This window comes from Nerophis ophidion, linkage group LG01 (genome assembly GCF_033978795.1).
Source record: "Nerophis ophidion isolate RoL-2023_Sa linkage group LG01, RoL_Noph_v1.0, whole genome shotgun sequence".
NCBI classification, from domain to species: domain Eukaryota; kingdom Metazoa; phylum Chordata; class Actinopteri; order Syngnathiformes; family Syngnathidae; genus Nerophis; species Nerophis ophidion.
The window spans coordinates 47,926,368-47,944,665 of NC_084611.1; the positions used below are offsets into that span (position 1 = coordinate 47,926,368).

Consider the following 18,298-nt stretch of genomic DNA (forward strand, 5'->3'; position numbering starts at 1 on the left):
CGATACAACCAGCTCCATGTTGATGCAACCTTCTACATGTTGATTCAATCTGCTACATATTGATCCAACCTGCTACATATTGATCCAACCTGCTACATGTTAATACAACCTGCTACGTGTTGATACAACCTGCTACATGTTGATGCAACCTGCTACGTGTTGATGCAACCTGCTACATACTGATGTAACCTGCTACATGTTGATGCAACCTGCTACATATTGATGCAACCTGCTACATATTGATTCAACCTGCTCCATGTTGATGCAACTTTCTACATGTTGATGCAATCTGCTACATGTTGATGCAACCTCCTACGTGTCGATGCAACCTGCTACATATTGATCCAACCTGCTACATGTTGATACAACCTGCTACGTGTTGATCCAACCTGCTACATATTGATGCAACCTGCTACATATTGATGCAACCTGCTACATATTGATGCAACCTGGTACATATTGATGCAACCTGGTACATATTGATGCAACCTGCTACATACTGATGTAACCTGCTACGTGTTGATGCAACTTGCTACATATTGATGTAACCTGCTACATGGTGATGCAACCTGCTACATATTGATGCAACCTACTAAATCTTGATTCAACCTGCTACATGTCGATACAACCTGCTCCATGTTTATGCAACCTTCTACATATTGATGCAACCTGCTCCATGTTGATGCAACCTTCTACATGTTGATTCAATATGCTACATATTGATCCAACCTGCTACATGTTGATACAACCTGCTACGTGTTGATCCAACCTGCTACATATTGATGCAACCTGCTACATATTGATTTAACCTGCTACATATTGATGCAACCTGCTCCATGTTGATGCAACCTTCTACATTTTGATTCAATCTGCTACATATTGATCCAACCTGCTACATATTGATCCAACCTGCTACATGTTGATACAACCTGCTACGTGTTGATACAACCTGCTACATATTGATGCAACCTGCTACATATTGATGCAACCTGGTACATATTGATGCAACCTGCTACATACTGATGTAACCTGCTACGTGTTGATGCAACTTGCTACATATTGATGTAACCTGCTACATGGTGATGCAACCTGCTACATATTGATGCAACCTAAAAAATCTTGATTCAACCTGCTACATGTCGATACAACCTGCTCCATGTTGATGCAACCTTCTACATGTTGATGCAATCTGCTACATATTGATCCAACCTGCTACATATTGATCCAACCTGCTACATGTTGATACAACCTGCTACGTGTTGATAAAACCTGCTACATATTGATTCAACCTGCTACATGTCGATACAACCAGCTCCATGTTGATGCAACCTTCTACATGTTGATTCAATCTGCTACATATTGATCCAACCTGCTACATATTGATCCAACCTGCTACATGTTGATACAACCTGCTACGTGTTGATACAACCTGCTACATATTGATGCAACATGCTACATATTGATGCAACCTGGTACATATTGATGCAACCTGCTACATATTGATGTAACCTGCTATATATTGATGCAACCTGCTACATATTGATGCAACCTGCTACATATTGATTCAACCTGCTCCATGTTGATGCAACTTTTTACATGTTGATGCAATCTGCTACATGTTGATGCAACCTGCTACGTGTTGATGCAACCTGCTACATACTGATGTAACCTGCTACATGTTGATGCAACCTGCTACATATTGATGCAACCTGCTACATATTGATTCAACCTGCTCCATGTTGATGCAACTTTCTACATGTTGATGCAATCTGCTACATGTTGATGCAACCTCCTACGTGTCGATGCAACCTGCTACATATTGATCCAACCTGCTACATGTTGATACAACCTGCTACGTGTTGATCCAACCTGCTACATATTGATGCAACCTGCTACATATTGATGCAACCTGCTACATATTGATGCAACCTGGTACATATTGATGCAACCTGGTACATATTGATGCAACCTGCTACATACTGATGTAACCTGCTACGTGTTGATGCAACTTGCTACATATTGATGTAACCTGCTACATGGTGATGCAACCTGCTACATATTGATGCAACCTACTAAATCTTGATTCAACCTGCTACATGTCGATACAACCTGCTCCATGTTTATGCAACCTTCTACATGTTGATGCAATCTGCTACATATTGATCCAACCTGCTACATGTTGATACAACCTGCTACGTGTTAATACAACCTGCTACATATTGATTCAACCTGCGACATGTCGATACAACCAGCTCCATGTTGATGCAACCTTCTACATGTTGATTCAATCTGCTACATATTGATCCAACCTGCTACATATTGATCCAACCTGCTACATGTTAATACAACCTGCTACGTGTTGATACAACCTGCTACATATTGATGCAACCTGGTACATATTGATGCAACCTGCTACATATTGATGTAACCTGCTACATATTGATGCAACCTGCTACATATTGATGCAACCTGCTACATATTGATTCAACCTGCTCCATGTTGATGCAACTTTTTACATGTTGATGCAATCTGCTACATGTTGATGCAACCTGCTACGTGTTGATGCAACCTGCTACATACTGATGTAACCTGCTACATGTTGATGCAACCTGCTACATATTGATGCAACCTGCTACATATTGATTCAACCTGCTCCATGTTGATGCAACTTTCTACATGTTGATGCAATCTGCTACATGTTGATGCAACCTCCTACGTGTTGATGCAACCTGCTACATATTGATGCAACCTGCTACATATTGATCCAACCTGCTACATGTTGATACAACCTGCTACGTGTTGATCCAACCTGCTACATATTGATGCAACCTGCTACATATTGATGCAACCTGCTACATATTGATGCAACCTGCTACATATTGATGCAACCTGGTACATATTTATGCAACCTGCTACATACTGATGTAACCTGCTACGTGTTGATGCAACTTGCTACATATTGATGTAACCGGCTACATGGTGATGCAACCTGCTACATATTGATGCAACCTACTAAATCTTGATTCAACCTGCTACATGTCGATACAACCTGCTCCATGTTGATGCAACCTTCTACATGTTGATGCAATCTGCTACATATTGATCCAACCTGCTACATATTGATCCAACCTGCTACATGTTGATACAACCTGGTACGTGTTGATACAACCTGCTACATATTGATTCAACCTGCTATATGTCGATACAACCAGCTCCATGTTGATGCAACCTTCTACATGTTGATTCAATCTGCTACATATTGATCCAACCTGCTACATATTGATCCAACCTGCTACATGTTGATACAACCTGCTACGTGTTGATACAACCTGCTACATATTGATGCAACATGCTACATATTGATGCAACCTGGTACATATTGATGCAACCTGCTACATATTGATGTAACCTGCTACATGTTGATGCAACCTGCTCTATATCGATGCAACCTGCTACATTTTGATGCAACCTGCTACATGTTGATGCAACCTGCTACATATTGATGCAACCTGCTACATGGTGATGCAACCTGCTACATATGGTTGCAACCTGCTACATGTTGATATAACCTGCTACATGGTGATGCAACCTGCTACATATTGATGCAACCTGCTACATATTGATGCAACCTGCTACATTTTGATTCAACCTGCTCCATGTTGATGCAACCTTCTACATGTTGATGCAATCTGCTACATGTTGATGCAACCTGCTACATGTTTATGCAACCTGCTACATATTGATGCAACCTGGTACATGTTGATGCAACTGGCTACATATTGATGTAACCTGCTACATGTTGTTGCAACCTGATACGTGTTGATCCAACCTGCTACATATTGATGCAACCTACTACATATTGATGCAACCTGCTACATATTGATGCAACCTGGTACATATTGATGCAACCTGGTACATATTGATTCAACCTGCTCCATGTTGATGCAACTTTCTACATGTTGATGCAATCTGCTACATGTTGATGCAACCTCCTACGTGTCGATGCAACCTGCTACATATTGATCCAACCTGCTACATGTTGATACAACCTGCTACGTGTTGATCCAACCTGCTACATATTGATGCAACCTGCTACATATTGATGCAACCTGCTACATATTGATGCAACCTGGTACATATTGATGCAACCTGGTACATATTGATGCAACCTGCTACATACTGATGTAACCTGCTACGTGTTGATGCAACTTGCTACTTATTGATGTAACCTGCTACATGGTGATGCAACCTGCTACATATTGATGCAACCTACTAAATCTTGATTCAACCTGCTACATGTCGATACAACCTGCTCCATGTTTATGCAACCTTCTACATGTTGATGCAATCTGCTACATATTGATCCAACCTGCTACATATTGATCCAACCTGCTACATGTTGATGCAACCTGCTACATATTGATGCAACCTACTAAATCTTGATTCAACCTGCTACATGTCGATACAACCAGCTCCATGTTGATGCAACCTTCTACATGTTGATTCAATCTGCTACATATTGATCCAACCTGCTACATATTGATCCAACCTGCTACATGTTAATACAACCTGCTACGTGTTGATACAACCTGCTACATATTGATGCAACCTGGTACATATTGATGCAACCTGCTACATATTGATGTAACCTGCTACATATTGATGCAACCTGGTACATGTTGATGCAACTGGCTACATATTGATGTAACCTGCTACATGTTGTTGCAACCTGCTACATATTGATGCAACCTGCTACATATTGATGTAACGTCCTACATGTTGATGCAATCTGCTACATGTTGATGCAACCTGCTACATGTTGATGCAACCTGCTACATGTTGATGCAACCTGCTACATGTTGATGCAACCTGCTACATGTTGATGCAACCTGCTCCATATTGATGTAACATCCTATATATTGATGTAACCTGCTACATTTTCATGTAACCTGCTCCATGTTAATGCAACCTGCTACATATTGATGCAACCTGCTACATATTGATGCAACCTGCTACATGCTGATACAACCTGCTACATGTTGATGCAACCCGCTACATACTGATGAAACCTGCTACGTTTTGATGCAACCTTCTACATATTGATGTAACCTGCTACATGGTGATGCAACCTGCTACATATTGATGCAACCTGCTACATCTTGATTCAACCTGCTACATGTCGATACAACCTGCTCCATGTTGATGCAACCTTCTACATGTTGATGCAATCCGCTACATATTGATCCAACCTGCTACATATTGATCCAACCTGCTACATGTTGATACAACCTGCTACGTGTTGATACAACCTGCTACATATTGATTCAACCTGCTACATGTTGATACAACCTGCTCCATGTTGATGCAACCTTCTACATGTTAAAAAAAAAACAAAGTTTATGATTTTTGGTAAGAGGAAAAGAGAGGACACCATCAAACTGTCGATAGATGGAATTGATATTGAAAGGGTTTCTGAACTTAGATTTTTGGGAGTGATACTGGATGACGGTCTGACATGGAAATCTCATATTGCACATGTACGAAAAAAGATGTCTAAGAGTATTTTTATATTAAACAAGGTAAAATATATGTTAGATTATAGGGCAATGCGCATATTGTATTGTGCACTTATATTGCCATATATCAGCTACTGTGTGGAAGTGTGGGGGAACACTTATAAGAGTAACATAAAGGCATTGTATAAATTACAGAAAAGAGCTATAAGGATTATTCATAAAGTAGATTACTTAGAACACACTAACATTTTATTTATTAACTCTGGACTATTGAAACTACAGGAGCTAGTAAAGCTACAGACATTGAAAAGGTCATTTCAAACAACAATATTCAAGGACAACTTTAAAACAAATGTGTACATCAGTGGTGGGGGTAAAACTGTGGAATTCTCTTTACAACGAGATAAAAAACTGTAAAAATATATTCCAATTGAAAAAAATATATAAAGATTGAACAATAAGATCATATGGACAGCCATAAGTGTTTACATTTTGTTTTTTATTTATTAATTTACCTATTTTTTGTCTTGTTTTGTATTTCCTCTGTATCATTCCGTGAGGTGTATATTATATTATTACTATTATTTTCTTGGTTTGGTTTATACTTTATGAAGTTTTGTACTTGTTGTGTTTTTCTTGTGTTTTTTGTCTTTGATTGTTTCATTACATTTGGATATATGTGTCTGCTTAAATGATATTCATGAAGTAAGATAATGTATTATGTCAAAGGGGGCAGGAAATTATAAGATTTTCTTCATCCTGCTCCTTCTCAGGAATTGTGTGAATTTAAATTGTATAATTGTGATATAATCATTTATCGTTCTAAATGCACATCAATGAATGAGATAAATAAAAATGAAAATGAAATGAATTCAATCTGCTACATATTGATCCAACCTGCTACATATTGATGCAACCTGCTACATATTGATGCAACCTGCTCCATGTTGATGCAACCTTCTACATGTTGATTCAATCTGCTACATATTGATCCAACCTGCTACATATTGATGCAACCTGCTACATATTGATGCAACCTGCTACATATTGATCCAACCTGCTACATGTTGATACAACCTGCTACGTGTTGATCCAACCTGCTACATATTGATGCAACCTGCTACATATTGATGCAACCTGGTACATATTGATGCAACCTGGTACATATTGATGCAACCTGCTACATACTGATGTAACCTGCTACGTGTTGATGCAACTTGCTACTTATTGATGTAACCTGCTACATGGTGATGCAACCTGCTACATATTGATGCAACCTACTAAATCTTGATTCAACCTGCTACATGTCGATACAACCTGCTCCATGTTTATGCAACCTTCTACATGTTGATGCAATCTGCTACATATTGATCCAACCTGCTACATATTGATCCAACCTGCTACATGTTGATGCAACCTGCTACATATTGATGCAACCTACTAAATCTTGATTCAACCTGCTACATGTCGATACAACCAGCTCCATGTTGATGCAACCTTCTACATGTTGATTCAATCTGCTACATATTGATCCAACCTGCTACATATTGATCCAACCTGCTACATGTTAATACAACCTGCTACGTGTTGATACAACCTGCTACATATTGATGCAACCTGGTACATATTGATGCAACCTGCTACATATTGATGTAACCTGCTACATATTGATGCAACCTGGTACATGTTGATGCAACTGGCTACATATTGATGTAACCTGCTACATGTTGTTGCAACCTGCTACATATTGATGCAACCTGCTACATATTGATGTAACGTCCTACATGTTGATGCAATCTGCTACATGTTGATGCAACCTGCTACATGTTGATGCAACCTGCTACATGTTGATGCAACCTGCTACATGTTGATGCAACCTGCTACATGTTGATGCAACCTGCTCCATATTGATGTAACATCCTATATATTGATGTAACCTGCTACATTTTCATGTAACCTGCTCCATGTTAATGCAACCTGCTACATATTGATGCAACCTGCTACATATTGATGCAACCTGCTACATGCTGATACAACCTGCTACATGTTGATGCAACCCGCTACATACTGATGAAACCTGCTACGTTTTGATGCAACCTTCTACATATTGATGTAACCTGCTACATGGTGATGCAACCTGCTACATATTGATGCAACCTGCTACATCTTGATTCAACCTGCTACATGTCGATACAACCTGCTCCATGTTGATGCAACCTTCTACATGTTGATGCAATCCGCTACATATTGATCCAACCTGCTACATATTGATCCAACCTGCTACATGTTGATACAACCTGCTACGTGTTGATACAACCTGCTACATATTGATTCAACCTGCTACATGTTGATACAACCTGCTCCATGTTGATGCAACCTTCTACATGTTAAAAAAAAAACAAAGTTTATGATTTTTGGTAAGAGGAAAAGAGAGGACACCATCAAACTGTCGATAGATGGAATTGATATTGAAAGGGTTTCTGAACTTAGATTTTTGGGAGTGATACTGGATGACGGTCTGACATGGAAATCTCATATTGCACATGTACGAAAAAAGATGTCTAAGAGTATTTTTATATTAAACAAGGTAAAATATATGTTAGATTATAGGGCAATGCGCATATTGTATTGTGCACTTATATTGCCATATATCAGCTACTGTGTGGAAGTGTGGGGGAACACTTATAAGAGTAACATAAAGGCATTGTATAAATTACAGAAAAGAGCTATAAGGATTATTCATAAAGTAGATTACTTAGAACACACTAACATTTTATTTATTAACTCTGGACTATTGAAACTACAGGAGCTAGTAAAGCTACAGACATTGAAAAGGTCATTTCAAACAACAATATTCAAGGACAACTTTAAAACAAATGTGTACATCAGTGGTGGGGGTAAAACTGTGGAATTCTCTTTACAACGAGATAAAAAACTGTAAAAATATATTCCAATTGAAAAAAATATATAAAGATTGAACAATAAGATCATATGGACAGCCATAAGTGTTTACATTTTGTTTTTTATTTATTAATTTACCTATTTTTTGTCTTGTTTTGTATTTCCTCTGTATCATTCCGTGAGGTGTATATTATATTATTACTATTATTTTCTTGGTTTGGTTTATACTTTATGAAGTTTTGTACTTGTTGTGTTTTTCTTGTGTTTTTTGTCTTTGATTGTTTCATTACATTTGGATATATGTGTCTGCTTAAATGATATTCATGAAGTAAGATAATGTATTATGTCAAAGGGGGCAGGAAATTATAAGATTTTCTTCATCCTGCTCCTTCTCAGGAATTGTGTGAATTTAAATTGTATAATTGTGATATAATCATTTATCGTTCTAAATGCACATCAATGAATGAGATAAATAAAAATGAAAATGAAATGAATTCAATCTGCTACATATTGATCCAACCTGCTACATATTGATGCAACCTGCTACATATTGATGCAACCTGCTCCATGTTGATGCAACCTTCTACATGTTGATTCAATCTGCTACATATTGATCCAACCTGCTACATATTGATCCAACCTGCTACATAATGATGCAACCTGCTACATATTGATGCAACCTGCTCCATGTTGATGCAACCTTCTACATGTTGATTCAATCTGCTACATATTGATCCAACCTGCTACATATTGATGCAACCTGCTACATATTGATGCAACCTGCTACATATTGATCCAACCTGCTACATGTTGATACAACCTGCTACGTGTTGATCCAACCTGCTACATATTGATGCAACCTGCTACATATTGATGCAACCGGGTACATATTGATGCAACCTGCTCCATGTTGATGCAACCTTCTACATGTTGATTCAATCTGCTACATATTGATCCAACCTGCTACATGTTGATACAACCTGCTACGTGTTGATCCAACCTGCTACATATTGATGCAACCTGCTACATATTGATGCAACCTGCTACATATTGATGCAACCTGCTACATATTGATGCAACCTGGTACATATTGATGCAACCTGCTACATACTGATGTAACCTGCTACGTGTTGATGCAACTTGCTACATATTGATGTAACCTGCTACATGGTGATGCAACCTGCTACATATTGATGCAACCTACTAAATCTTGATTCAACCTGCTACATGTCGATACAAGCTGCTCAATGTTGATGCAACCTTCTACATGTTGATGCAATCTGCTACATATTGATCCAACCTGCTACATATTGATCCAACCTGCTACATGTTGATACAACCTGCTACATGTTGATACAACCTGCTACATATTGATTCAACCTGCTACATGTCGATACAACCAGCTCCATGTTGATGCAACCTTCTACATGTTGATTCAATCTGCTACATATTGATCCAACCTGCTACATATTGATCCAACCTGCTACATGTTAATACAACCTGCTACGTGTTGATACAACCTGCTACATATTGATGCAACATGCTACATATTGATGCAACCTGGTACATATTGATGCAACCTGCTACATATTGATGTAACCTGCTACATATTGATGCAACCTGCTACATATTGATGCAACCTGCTACATATTGATTCAACCTGCTCCATGTTGATGCAACTTTTTACATGTTGATGCAATCTGCTACATGTTGATGCAACCTGCTACGTGTTGATGCAACCTGCTACATACTGATGTAACCTGCTACATGTTGATGCAACCTGCTACATATTGATGCAACCTAATACATATTGATTCAACCTGCTCCATGTTGATGCAACTTTCTACATGTTGATGCAATCTGCTACATGTTGATGCAACCTCCTACGTGTTGATGCAACCTGCTACATATTGATGCAACCTGCTACATATTGATCCAACCTGCTACATGTTGATACAACCTGCTACGTGTTGATCCAACCTGCTACATATTGATGCAACCTGCTACATATTGATGCAACCTGCTACATATTGATGCAACCTGCTACATATTGATGCAACCTGGTACATATTGATGCAACCTGCTACATACTGATGTAACCTGCTACGTGTTGATGCAACTTGCTACATATTGATGTAACCTGCTACATGGTGATGCAACCTGCTACATATTGATGCAACCTACTAAATCTTGATTCAACCTGCTACTTGTCGATACAACCTGCTCCATGTTGATGCAACCTTCTACATGTTGATGCAATCTGCTACATATTGATCCAACCTGCTACATATTGATCCAACCTGCTACATGTTGATACAACCTGGTACGTGTTAATACAACCTGCTACATATTGATTCAACCTGCTACATGTCGATACAACCAGCTCCATGTTGATGCAACCTTCTATATGTTGATTCAATCTGCTATATATTGATCCAACCTGCTACATATTGATCCAACCTGCTACATGTTGATACAACCTGCTACGTGTTTATACAACCTGCTACATATTGATGCAACATGCTACATATTGATGCAACCTGCTACGTGTTGATGCAACCTGCTACATACTGATGTAACCTGCTACATGTTGATGCAACCTGCTACATATTGATGCAACCTGCTACATATTGATGCAACCTGCTACATATTGATTCAACCTGCTCCATGTTGATGCAACTTTTTACATGTTGATGCAATCTGCTACATGTTGATGCAACCTGCTACGTGTTGATGCAACCTGCTACATACTGATGTAACCGGCTACATGTTGATGCAACCTGCTACATATTGATGCAACCTGCTACATATTGATTCAACCTGCTCCATGTTGATGCAACTTTCTACATGTTCATGCAATCTGCTACATGTTGATGCAACCTCCTACGTGTTCATGCAACCTGCTACCTACTGATGTAACCTGCTACATGTTGATGCAACTTTCTACATGTTGATGCAACCTCCTACATATTGATGCAACCTGCTACATACTGATGTAACCTGCTACATGTTGATGCAACCTGTTCCATGTTGATGCAACATGAATATTCATCCTGGACGTGAGGGACAGGAGAACAACACGTTGCTTCACTTCCCACATGAACAATGATGCCTTGTTGTCACATGTACCACACACAGACTTCAGATCTCCCAAGGGTGCTGTTGGCATTTTGGCAGCTTCTCATCTTTTTAATATGAAGTTTATCATGTGTCTCTACTTGTTCATCTTGACTGAGAACTAGATCTGATACCGTACAAGAGACTACTAACTCTAAGGTCTAAATTCCAACTGCAGTGATGGCCCGCCAATCTATTTCCCGAGCAAAATAGGCTTTTCCTTTGAATGCACAAAGGCACATCCCTCATATCTGTGACCTGTTCATGCAAGACCTGAAGGCATCACATGTGACGTCTGTGTGCAGCAGCAGTCAGAGGCCCTGCAGTGGAGAGGATCTTACACATTCCTTACAGGAGAATCAGCTGAGAGGACCAACACTGTTTCTTTCCCTGAACTATGCATGCACCGCTCAGTGCCCTCCAGTTGTAGGATCTGTAGGAGTGGATGAGATCTCTAGAAGAGGATGAGATCTGTAGGAGTGGATGAGATCTCTAGAAGAGGATGAGATCTGTAGGAGTGGATGGCATCTCTGGGAGTGGATACAGTTTGTAGTAGTGGATGAAGTTTGTAGGAGTGGATGACAGTCGCAAGGGGACTGAGAGGGGTACCTCAGCCCCAGATGATTACTTTTTTTTGAGATACCAGCTGTCTCTCGGCTAAATGTCTTGCTTTATGTCGGGAGCAAAGAAATCAGGTAACACGCCTCCCCACCCCGAGTGGGCATAGTGAGTCCCGTAAGATCCAACCAAAGCTCAGGGTTTCTTTAACTAATAAGACACACATTTGTGTTTCCATGCATGGGAAGGAAGAAAGTAGATGATATTCACTGAATCAAAGAAAGAAATCATCAGATATCATGGCAGAGGAGCGTGGTGTTAGCTGACTCGGCGAAGCAGTTGGAGCGTGTCACTGATTGTCAACACCAGCGAAACCTTTGCCACTTATTTGTTCATGAAAATATGGGGAAGCTGCTGATGGTGTGTTTGACGGGGAAGCAGGTGGAACGATATAAGATGGGTAGTTTCTGTACATTATTATTATTATTACTTCATAAAACTACTGCAGCTAGTAAATTAGTGCATTCTACAGTGGACCAGTTTATTTTAGATACAATAATTGTTATTTAGAATGTTGTTTTTCTTATTTGGAAGCATGTACCGAACTGGGAGTGTGGTGCTTTTCAGGGGCCGACAACATCTTCATTGAAATGTAATTCATTTCAATGAGGAACTTTGATTGATTTTTGGTTAGAAGCTCCGTCAGAACCAATACAACTTGTGAACACCAACATCATTGAATCATATTTATACGTGTATATATAAATATAAATAGATTGCATGTTGTTTATATTTTAGGGATGTCAGGGTTGCTCATAATCACAAAAGATATCCTGATTAATGATGTAAAAACAAAGATTAATCATGTATAAACAATGATTAATCAGGTAATTTACATACAGCGGTGCAACAATGTGTGAGGAAACTCCAACTGGTGGCCAATTTCACTTCAGAATATTTTATACAGGACTTTTAATCAAAGTCTTACCAAGATTTGAACAAACAAATGAAAAGTAAAACATCTAAAAACGTTCCTGTGCGGCGTTCTGACAAAATACACATTTTAAATGGTTGGTATGGTATTTTTATGTGAAATAATGCAAGCCAGTCATTTTGTCATTTTGATTAATTGTGATTAATCACAATTTGAAAGTATGATTAATCTGATTAAAAAAAAAGAACATACTGTTGTGAGTCGCCATTGGCCGCAGGAAGCGTGTCATCACTGCAGTCTCCAGCAGTCGTGGCCTCCGGTTCCACGGAGGCTTCCTCACACGAGCGCTGGCGCGTCAGGCCGCTGTTTGCCAATACACAAAATATTATTAACATAATAGGAACCTATCCATGAAATGTTGATAATATTTATCGATTTCAGTATGCAATATTTATCTCAGTTGTACTCGTGCATTTAATATTAATTATATTTCATTATCTATGATCTCATATCAGACTGAATATCAGTAATTGCTCCAGACGTGGAAAAGGACTAAAAAGAAATAAAATCTGCTTCTTCCTACTCTTTTTTCAGACATAGAATGTAGAGGCAAACGTACGAATTTGACGTACCAACTTGATAAAGGTGTTCGAAATAAACTAATAAGATAAACTAACAACATTAACTAATACAATAACTAATAAAATAAACTAGTAAAATAAACCAAAAAAATAACTAACAAAAGAACTTATGAAATAAACTCATAAAATAAATTAATGAAATAAAATAATAAAATGAACTTGTAAATTAAACTAATAATATAAATGAATACAATAAACAAATAAAATAAGCTTAAACAATAAACTAATACAATAAACTAGTAAAATAAACGAAGAACATATACTGATAAAATAATCTTATGAAAATAAACTAATACAATAAACTAATAGAATAAACTAGTAAAATAAACCAATGAAATAAACTAATAAAATAAACTAATACAACAAACTAATACAATATACTAATAAAAAACTAATACAATAAATGAATAAAATAAATGAATAAAATAAACTAATAAAATAAACTAATACATTAAACTAATAAAATAAAGTAATAACATATACCAATAAAATAAACTAATACAATAAACTAGTAAAATAAACTAAAAAAAACTAATAGAATATACTAATAAAATTTACCAATAAAATAAACTAATACAATGAACTAGAAACACAAACTAATTAAAAAAGCCAATACAATAAACTGATAAAATAAACGTAAAATAAACTGATAAAATAAATTAATAAATAAACTAAAACAATACATTAACAAAATACACTATTACAATATACCAATACAATAAACTAATAAAATGAACTGATAAAATAATCTAATAAAACAAACAAATAAAATAAACTGATTAAATAAACTGATAAAATAAACTAGTAAAATAAACTAATACAATGAATTGATAAAAAACTAATACAATAAACTAATAAAATAAACTGGTACAATGAAGTAATACAATATATTACTAAAAATAATACTAAAATATATGAATAAAATAAATGAATAAAATAAACAAATACAATAAACGAATAAAATAAACAAATAAAATACACCAATAAAATAAACTAATAAAATAAACTAATACAATAAACAAATAAAATATACCAATGTAATAAACTAATACAATAAACTAAAAAATAAACTAATTAAAAAAAACTAACACAATAAACTAATACAATAAGCTAATCAAATTCACTAATAAAATAAACTAATAAATAAAGTAATACAATAAAATAATACAATAAACTAATATAATAAACTAGTAAAATAAACTAATAAATTAAACTAATAAAATAAACTAATACAATACTCCAATGAAATAAATTAATACAATAAACTAGTAAAAAAACTAATACAATAAACAAATAAATATAGTAGTAAAAGCAACCTACTAAAATAAACTAATACAATACACTAACAAAAGGTTGGTTTGAGTACTATTCTGACAAGTGCTCAGTGCTGTCACACTTTGACATGTTTGATGCTAATGTTAATGTCGTAGTATTACATTTATCATTCATTTGTAACATTCAGGACTAAACAAAAGGTACGGCGTTACAAAACATGCACAGCAATGCTACCTGTCTTTGTTACGACATTTGAGGACATAGATGGCGATGATGGCGGTTTCCAGCAGGAGGAAGACCGCGGCGATGATGGCACTGATCTTCCATGACTCTAGACCCATCTCCTGGGGTTCTTCTCACGGCGATTGAAAGGAGAAAGAGAAGGAAACACAAAGAGAAGGAAAGACAAAGAGAAGGTGAGACGAAGAGAAGGAAAGACAAAGAGAAGGAAAGACAAAGAGAAGGAGAAACAAAGAGAAGGAAAGACAGGCCAGTCAATATTTGATGGTCTGCCTTTCAAATGACTTTGGGTAATGCGTCTGCACATAGGAAGAATATCATAAGCATAAATGTCAAATATTTCCAAGTGCCAGAGGGAGTGACTGATATGACCACCGGACCTTTAGACCGAGGCGAAGCTACTTCTTAATAATGGCCATCTGCGTGTTAGTCTGTCCTTTGACATCACTCAAAGTTTCAGGAAGCAGCCTGCAGTTTTCTCTACGTACAAACATCATAGCTGGAATAGGACCAGTGGCTGAGTGATTCAATTGGAAAAAGATATTCTGTTCTTTACCCTTCATTCCGTCCACAGAATCTGAGTCTTCTCCTCTTGCCTGAGGGTGGATCACCAGATGATTTCCCACAAAATAGCCCAGTGTCGGTCGAGCCACATTGGAACCATGCGCGAGAACGTCGTCGGTAGGGGTGAGGATTTCATTGCCGTGGTCAGATTCCTCACCGGCCTCGCCGAGGCTCAGGTTGGCAGCCGGTTTCTGTTGGTCTTGCTCTATGGAGGCTTCGGCGCCATCCTCGGGCTCTGAGACAGAGATCAGCAGTGCTTCTAGAAGTGGAGGTTGGTATTTGACACACAAATGAAAATGAAACCAGGAGGCCAAGGTTTAGGATTTGCCGACTTGACCTATGGAATGTACAAGGATGTGGAGATGAGACTGGTCGGTTGTGGTTGGCAGGCCTCTGAAAGGTTACTTTTGGTGTGCTCTTGGTACTTCTGAGACCAATACATCACTTTTGTTGTACAGTAGGTTATTCATCAATGTAAGCTTGAGCGAGTAGCAATTAAGATGACAAGACTGATAAGTTGAAAGGGTTGTAAATCGTCTTTTGGAGGTCGGGTACTGCCAGATAAGAAGAGCACACTCATACTTGTCATATTTCACCATTGTTCACTCTGCTGTATATTACGAGTCTCTTACCTGAATCCTCTCTTTGACTATGATTTGTGGTCCGTGATGTGGTATCATCGACTGCAATGTGTTGGTCATCCCCACCGTTCACCCAGGGTTCCCATTCTGACTCCATGACCGTGTGTTCTTCAACTTCCCCTCCCTTTAAGTCAGTTTCTCCACCCGCAAACTCAATATCGTCTACGGCTTCTTTCCCCATGTGCTCGTTGTTTGACTCGTTCACTGGGTTATTCTCTTCCACCACGACTGAGTCTTCCACCGCAGATTGTGTAGCCTCCATATGATCACTATCAGAGAGTAGGGTGATCACTTCACTTTCCACCTCATCCACCTGATCTCCCAGGGACTCTTCTGTGGCCCATACAGTCTCGACCTGCTCTGTGTCAGCCCTCAGAAGCTGGTCTGAACCTGGAATTGGCCCTGGTTCGACAACTCCAACTTCCACTTGTTGGCCTACTTGAGTTGTTTCGGTTTGTAATTTGCCTTCTAACATCACAAATGCTAAATCTGTTTGTGTTTCTTTGGAGGTTTCCTCTACAACTTTCTGACCAACTTCGGCATCTACAGATTCATCAACATCTCCGTCTCCAGTTGATTCTCTAGCTGCTGGCCTCTCGTCTACGATATCAGCTATGGTTTCCTTATCTCCCTCTACGGTTCCCCTTTCCTCTTGCTCAACATCATACATCCCGACCAACACCTGGTCTGACAATTCAGGGTCAGTTTTATCTCCTTCATCAGGCTCTTGTACATCCTCTCCAGGCTCATTTTGTTTCCCTTCCACCTGTCCCAGAGCCGCTTCCACCACCCTTTCCAGAAGTTCCTTCAGTACTTCCGCAGCGCCACCGCCCTCCACCTTGTCTGAGGCCTCCTGTACAGCTTGATGCACATCTTCCAGATTTGGTTGGGCAACCATAGCGACCACCTCAGCTGCAGGCCGTTCTGCTTCTTGGGGGTGAGTGAATAATTCTTCAGGCGGAGCCATGGAGGATTGGATAGAGGTTGGCAAGTCTATGGACATAATGAAATATTCGGTGAGGCCTTGAACTGTTACTGCTACTAATAATTACTGCCAAATTGTTTATGGTGTTAATTTATTCATTCATCCTTTATCCTTTGGTTTTGACTTGTTCATCCCAGGTGTCCAGTAGATTGGTTGTTGGGACGCTGGCCAGAAACCAAACCCAGGCTACTGTATGTTGTACATGCAATACGTAGCTGCAGAATGTCACCCTACCGTCAGATGTGCAGTGCTGCATCAAGAAAAGCATCAGGAATCCTTTTAAAATGAAATAGTCCATGGTTCCAGGAAAACAATCTCCTGGCAAAAAAGATACCATCCCAGTCTCTTGAAGAAAAATAAAACCCTCTTGACTTCCTACGGTTCTTAGTGTGTGCACCCCGGCCCTGGACACGCACAGAGTGTGTGGGCTCTTGATGGTGGGACAGTAAATTTGCAGGAAGGGCGATGTTAGCAGTTGAAAGGCGGGTGAAGAAAGGAGAAACAACAACAACACCAGACACTTGCAGGTGTTTCCACGGCGGACTGGGTTGGAGCGCAATGAAGTCACACCTCACTGTTAGGTGCACTCTGAGCCCTTACAAGAGCTGTGGTGAGGCCCTGGCGGCATGTCGCATCTGCAGAGGCAATTATAGGTGGGCTGCGATTTTGGACTCTGAGAGGTGCTCCCATACCTGGACCTGGAGCTGGCTGCAGTAGACGAGGCACAGGAAGGTTTGTTCTTTACTTGTCAGTTAATAAAGATTCTCTTGCCATCATACTTTCTTCTTTAGGCTATTCAGATTTGAGCAGGAGTTTTCAAAGGTTGTTTCCCCCTGAGAACGTCTTCAGCTTGTTCAATCCCCAAAATGTTCTCATCTACATCCGGTACCAATGAAACAGAGCTCGGTACTGCGGATATTAATATT

The 18,298-nt window shown here is 38.6% G+C and overlaps 1 protein-coding gene across 3 annotated transcripts in view; it reads right to left on the minus strand.

Annotated features, from left to right (window-relative positions):
- Positions 1-17,877, minus strand: part of si:dkeyp-118a3.2 (uncharacterized) — a 33,664-nt gene extending 15,787 nt beyond the window's left edge. Inside the window, exons 1-5 of one of the 3 annotated variants that reach the window (XM_061874778.1) lie at positions 17,607-17,877; positions 16,379-17,380; positions 15,739-15,981; positions 15,177-15,294; positions 13,279-13,389 (exon numbers count right to left, since the gene is read on the minus strand). In XM_061874778.1, the coding sequence (XP_061730762.1) occupies positions 13,279-13,389; positions 15,177-15,294; positions 15,739-15,981; positions 16,379-17,380; positions 17,607-17,709 (1,577 nt within the window). In that variant the 5' untranslated portion in view covers positions 17,710-17,877. Of the gene's footprint in view, positions 1-13,278; positions 13,390-15,176; positions 15,295-15,738; positions 16,006-16,378; positions 17,381-17,606 lie in introns of all 3 variants that reach the window. The other 2 variants (XM_061874702.1, XM_061874865.1) reach the window with 2 other exon arrangements.
- Between the last annotated feature and the right edge of the window lie 421 nt (positions 17,878-18,298).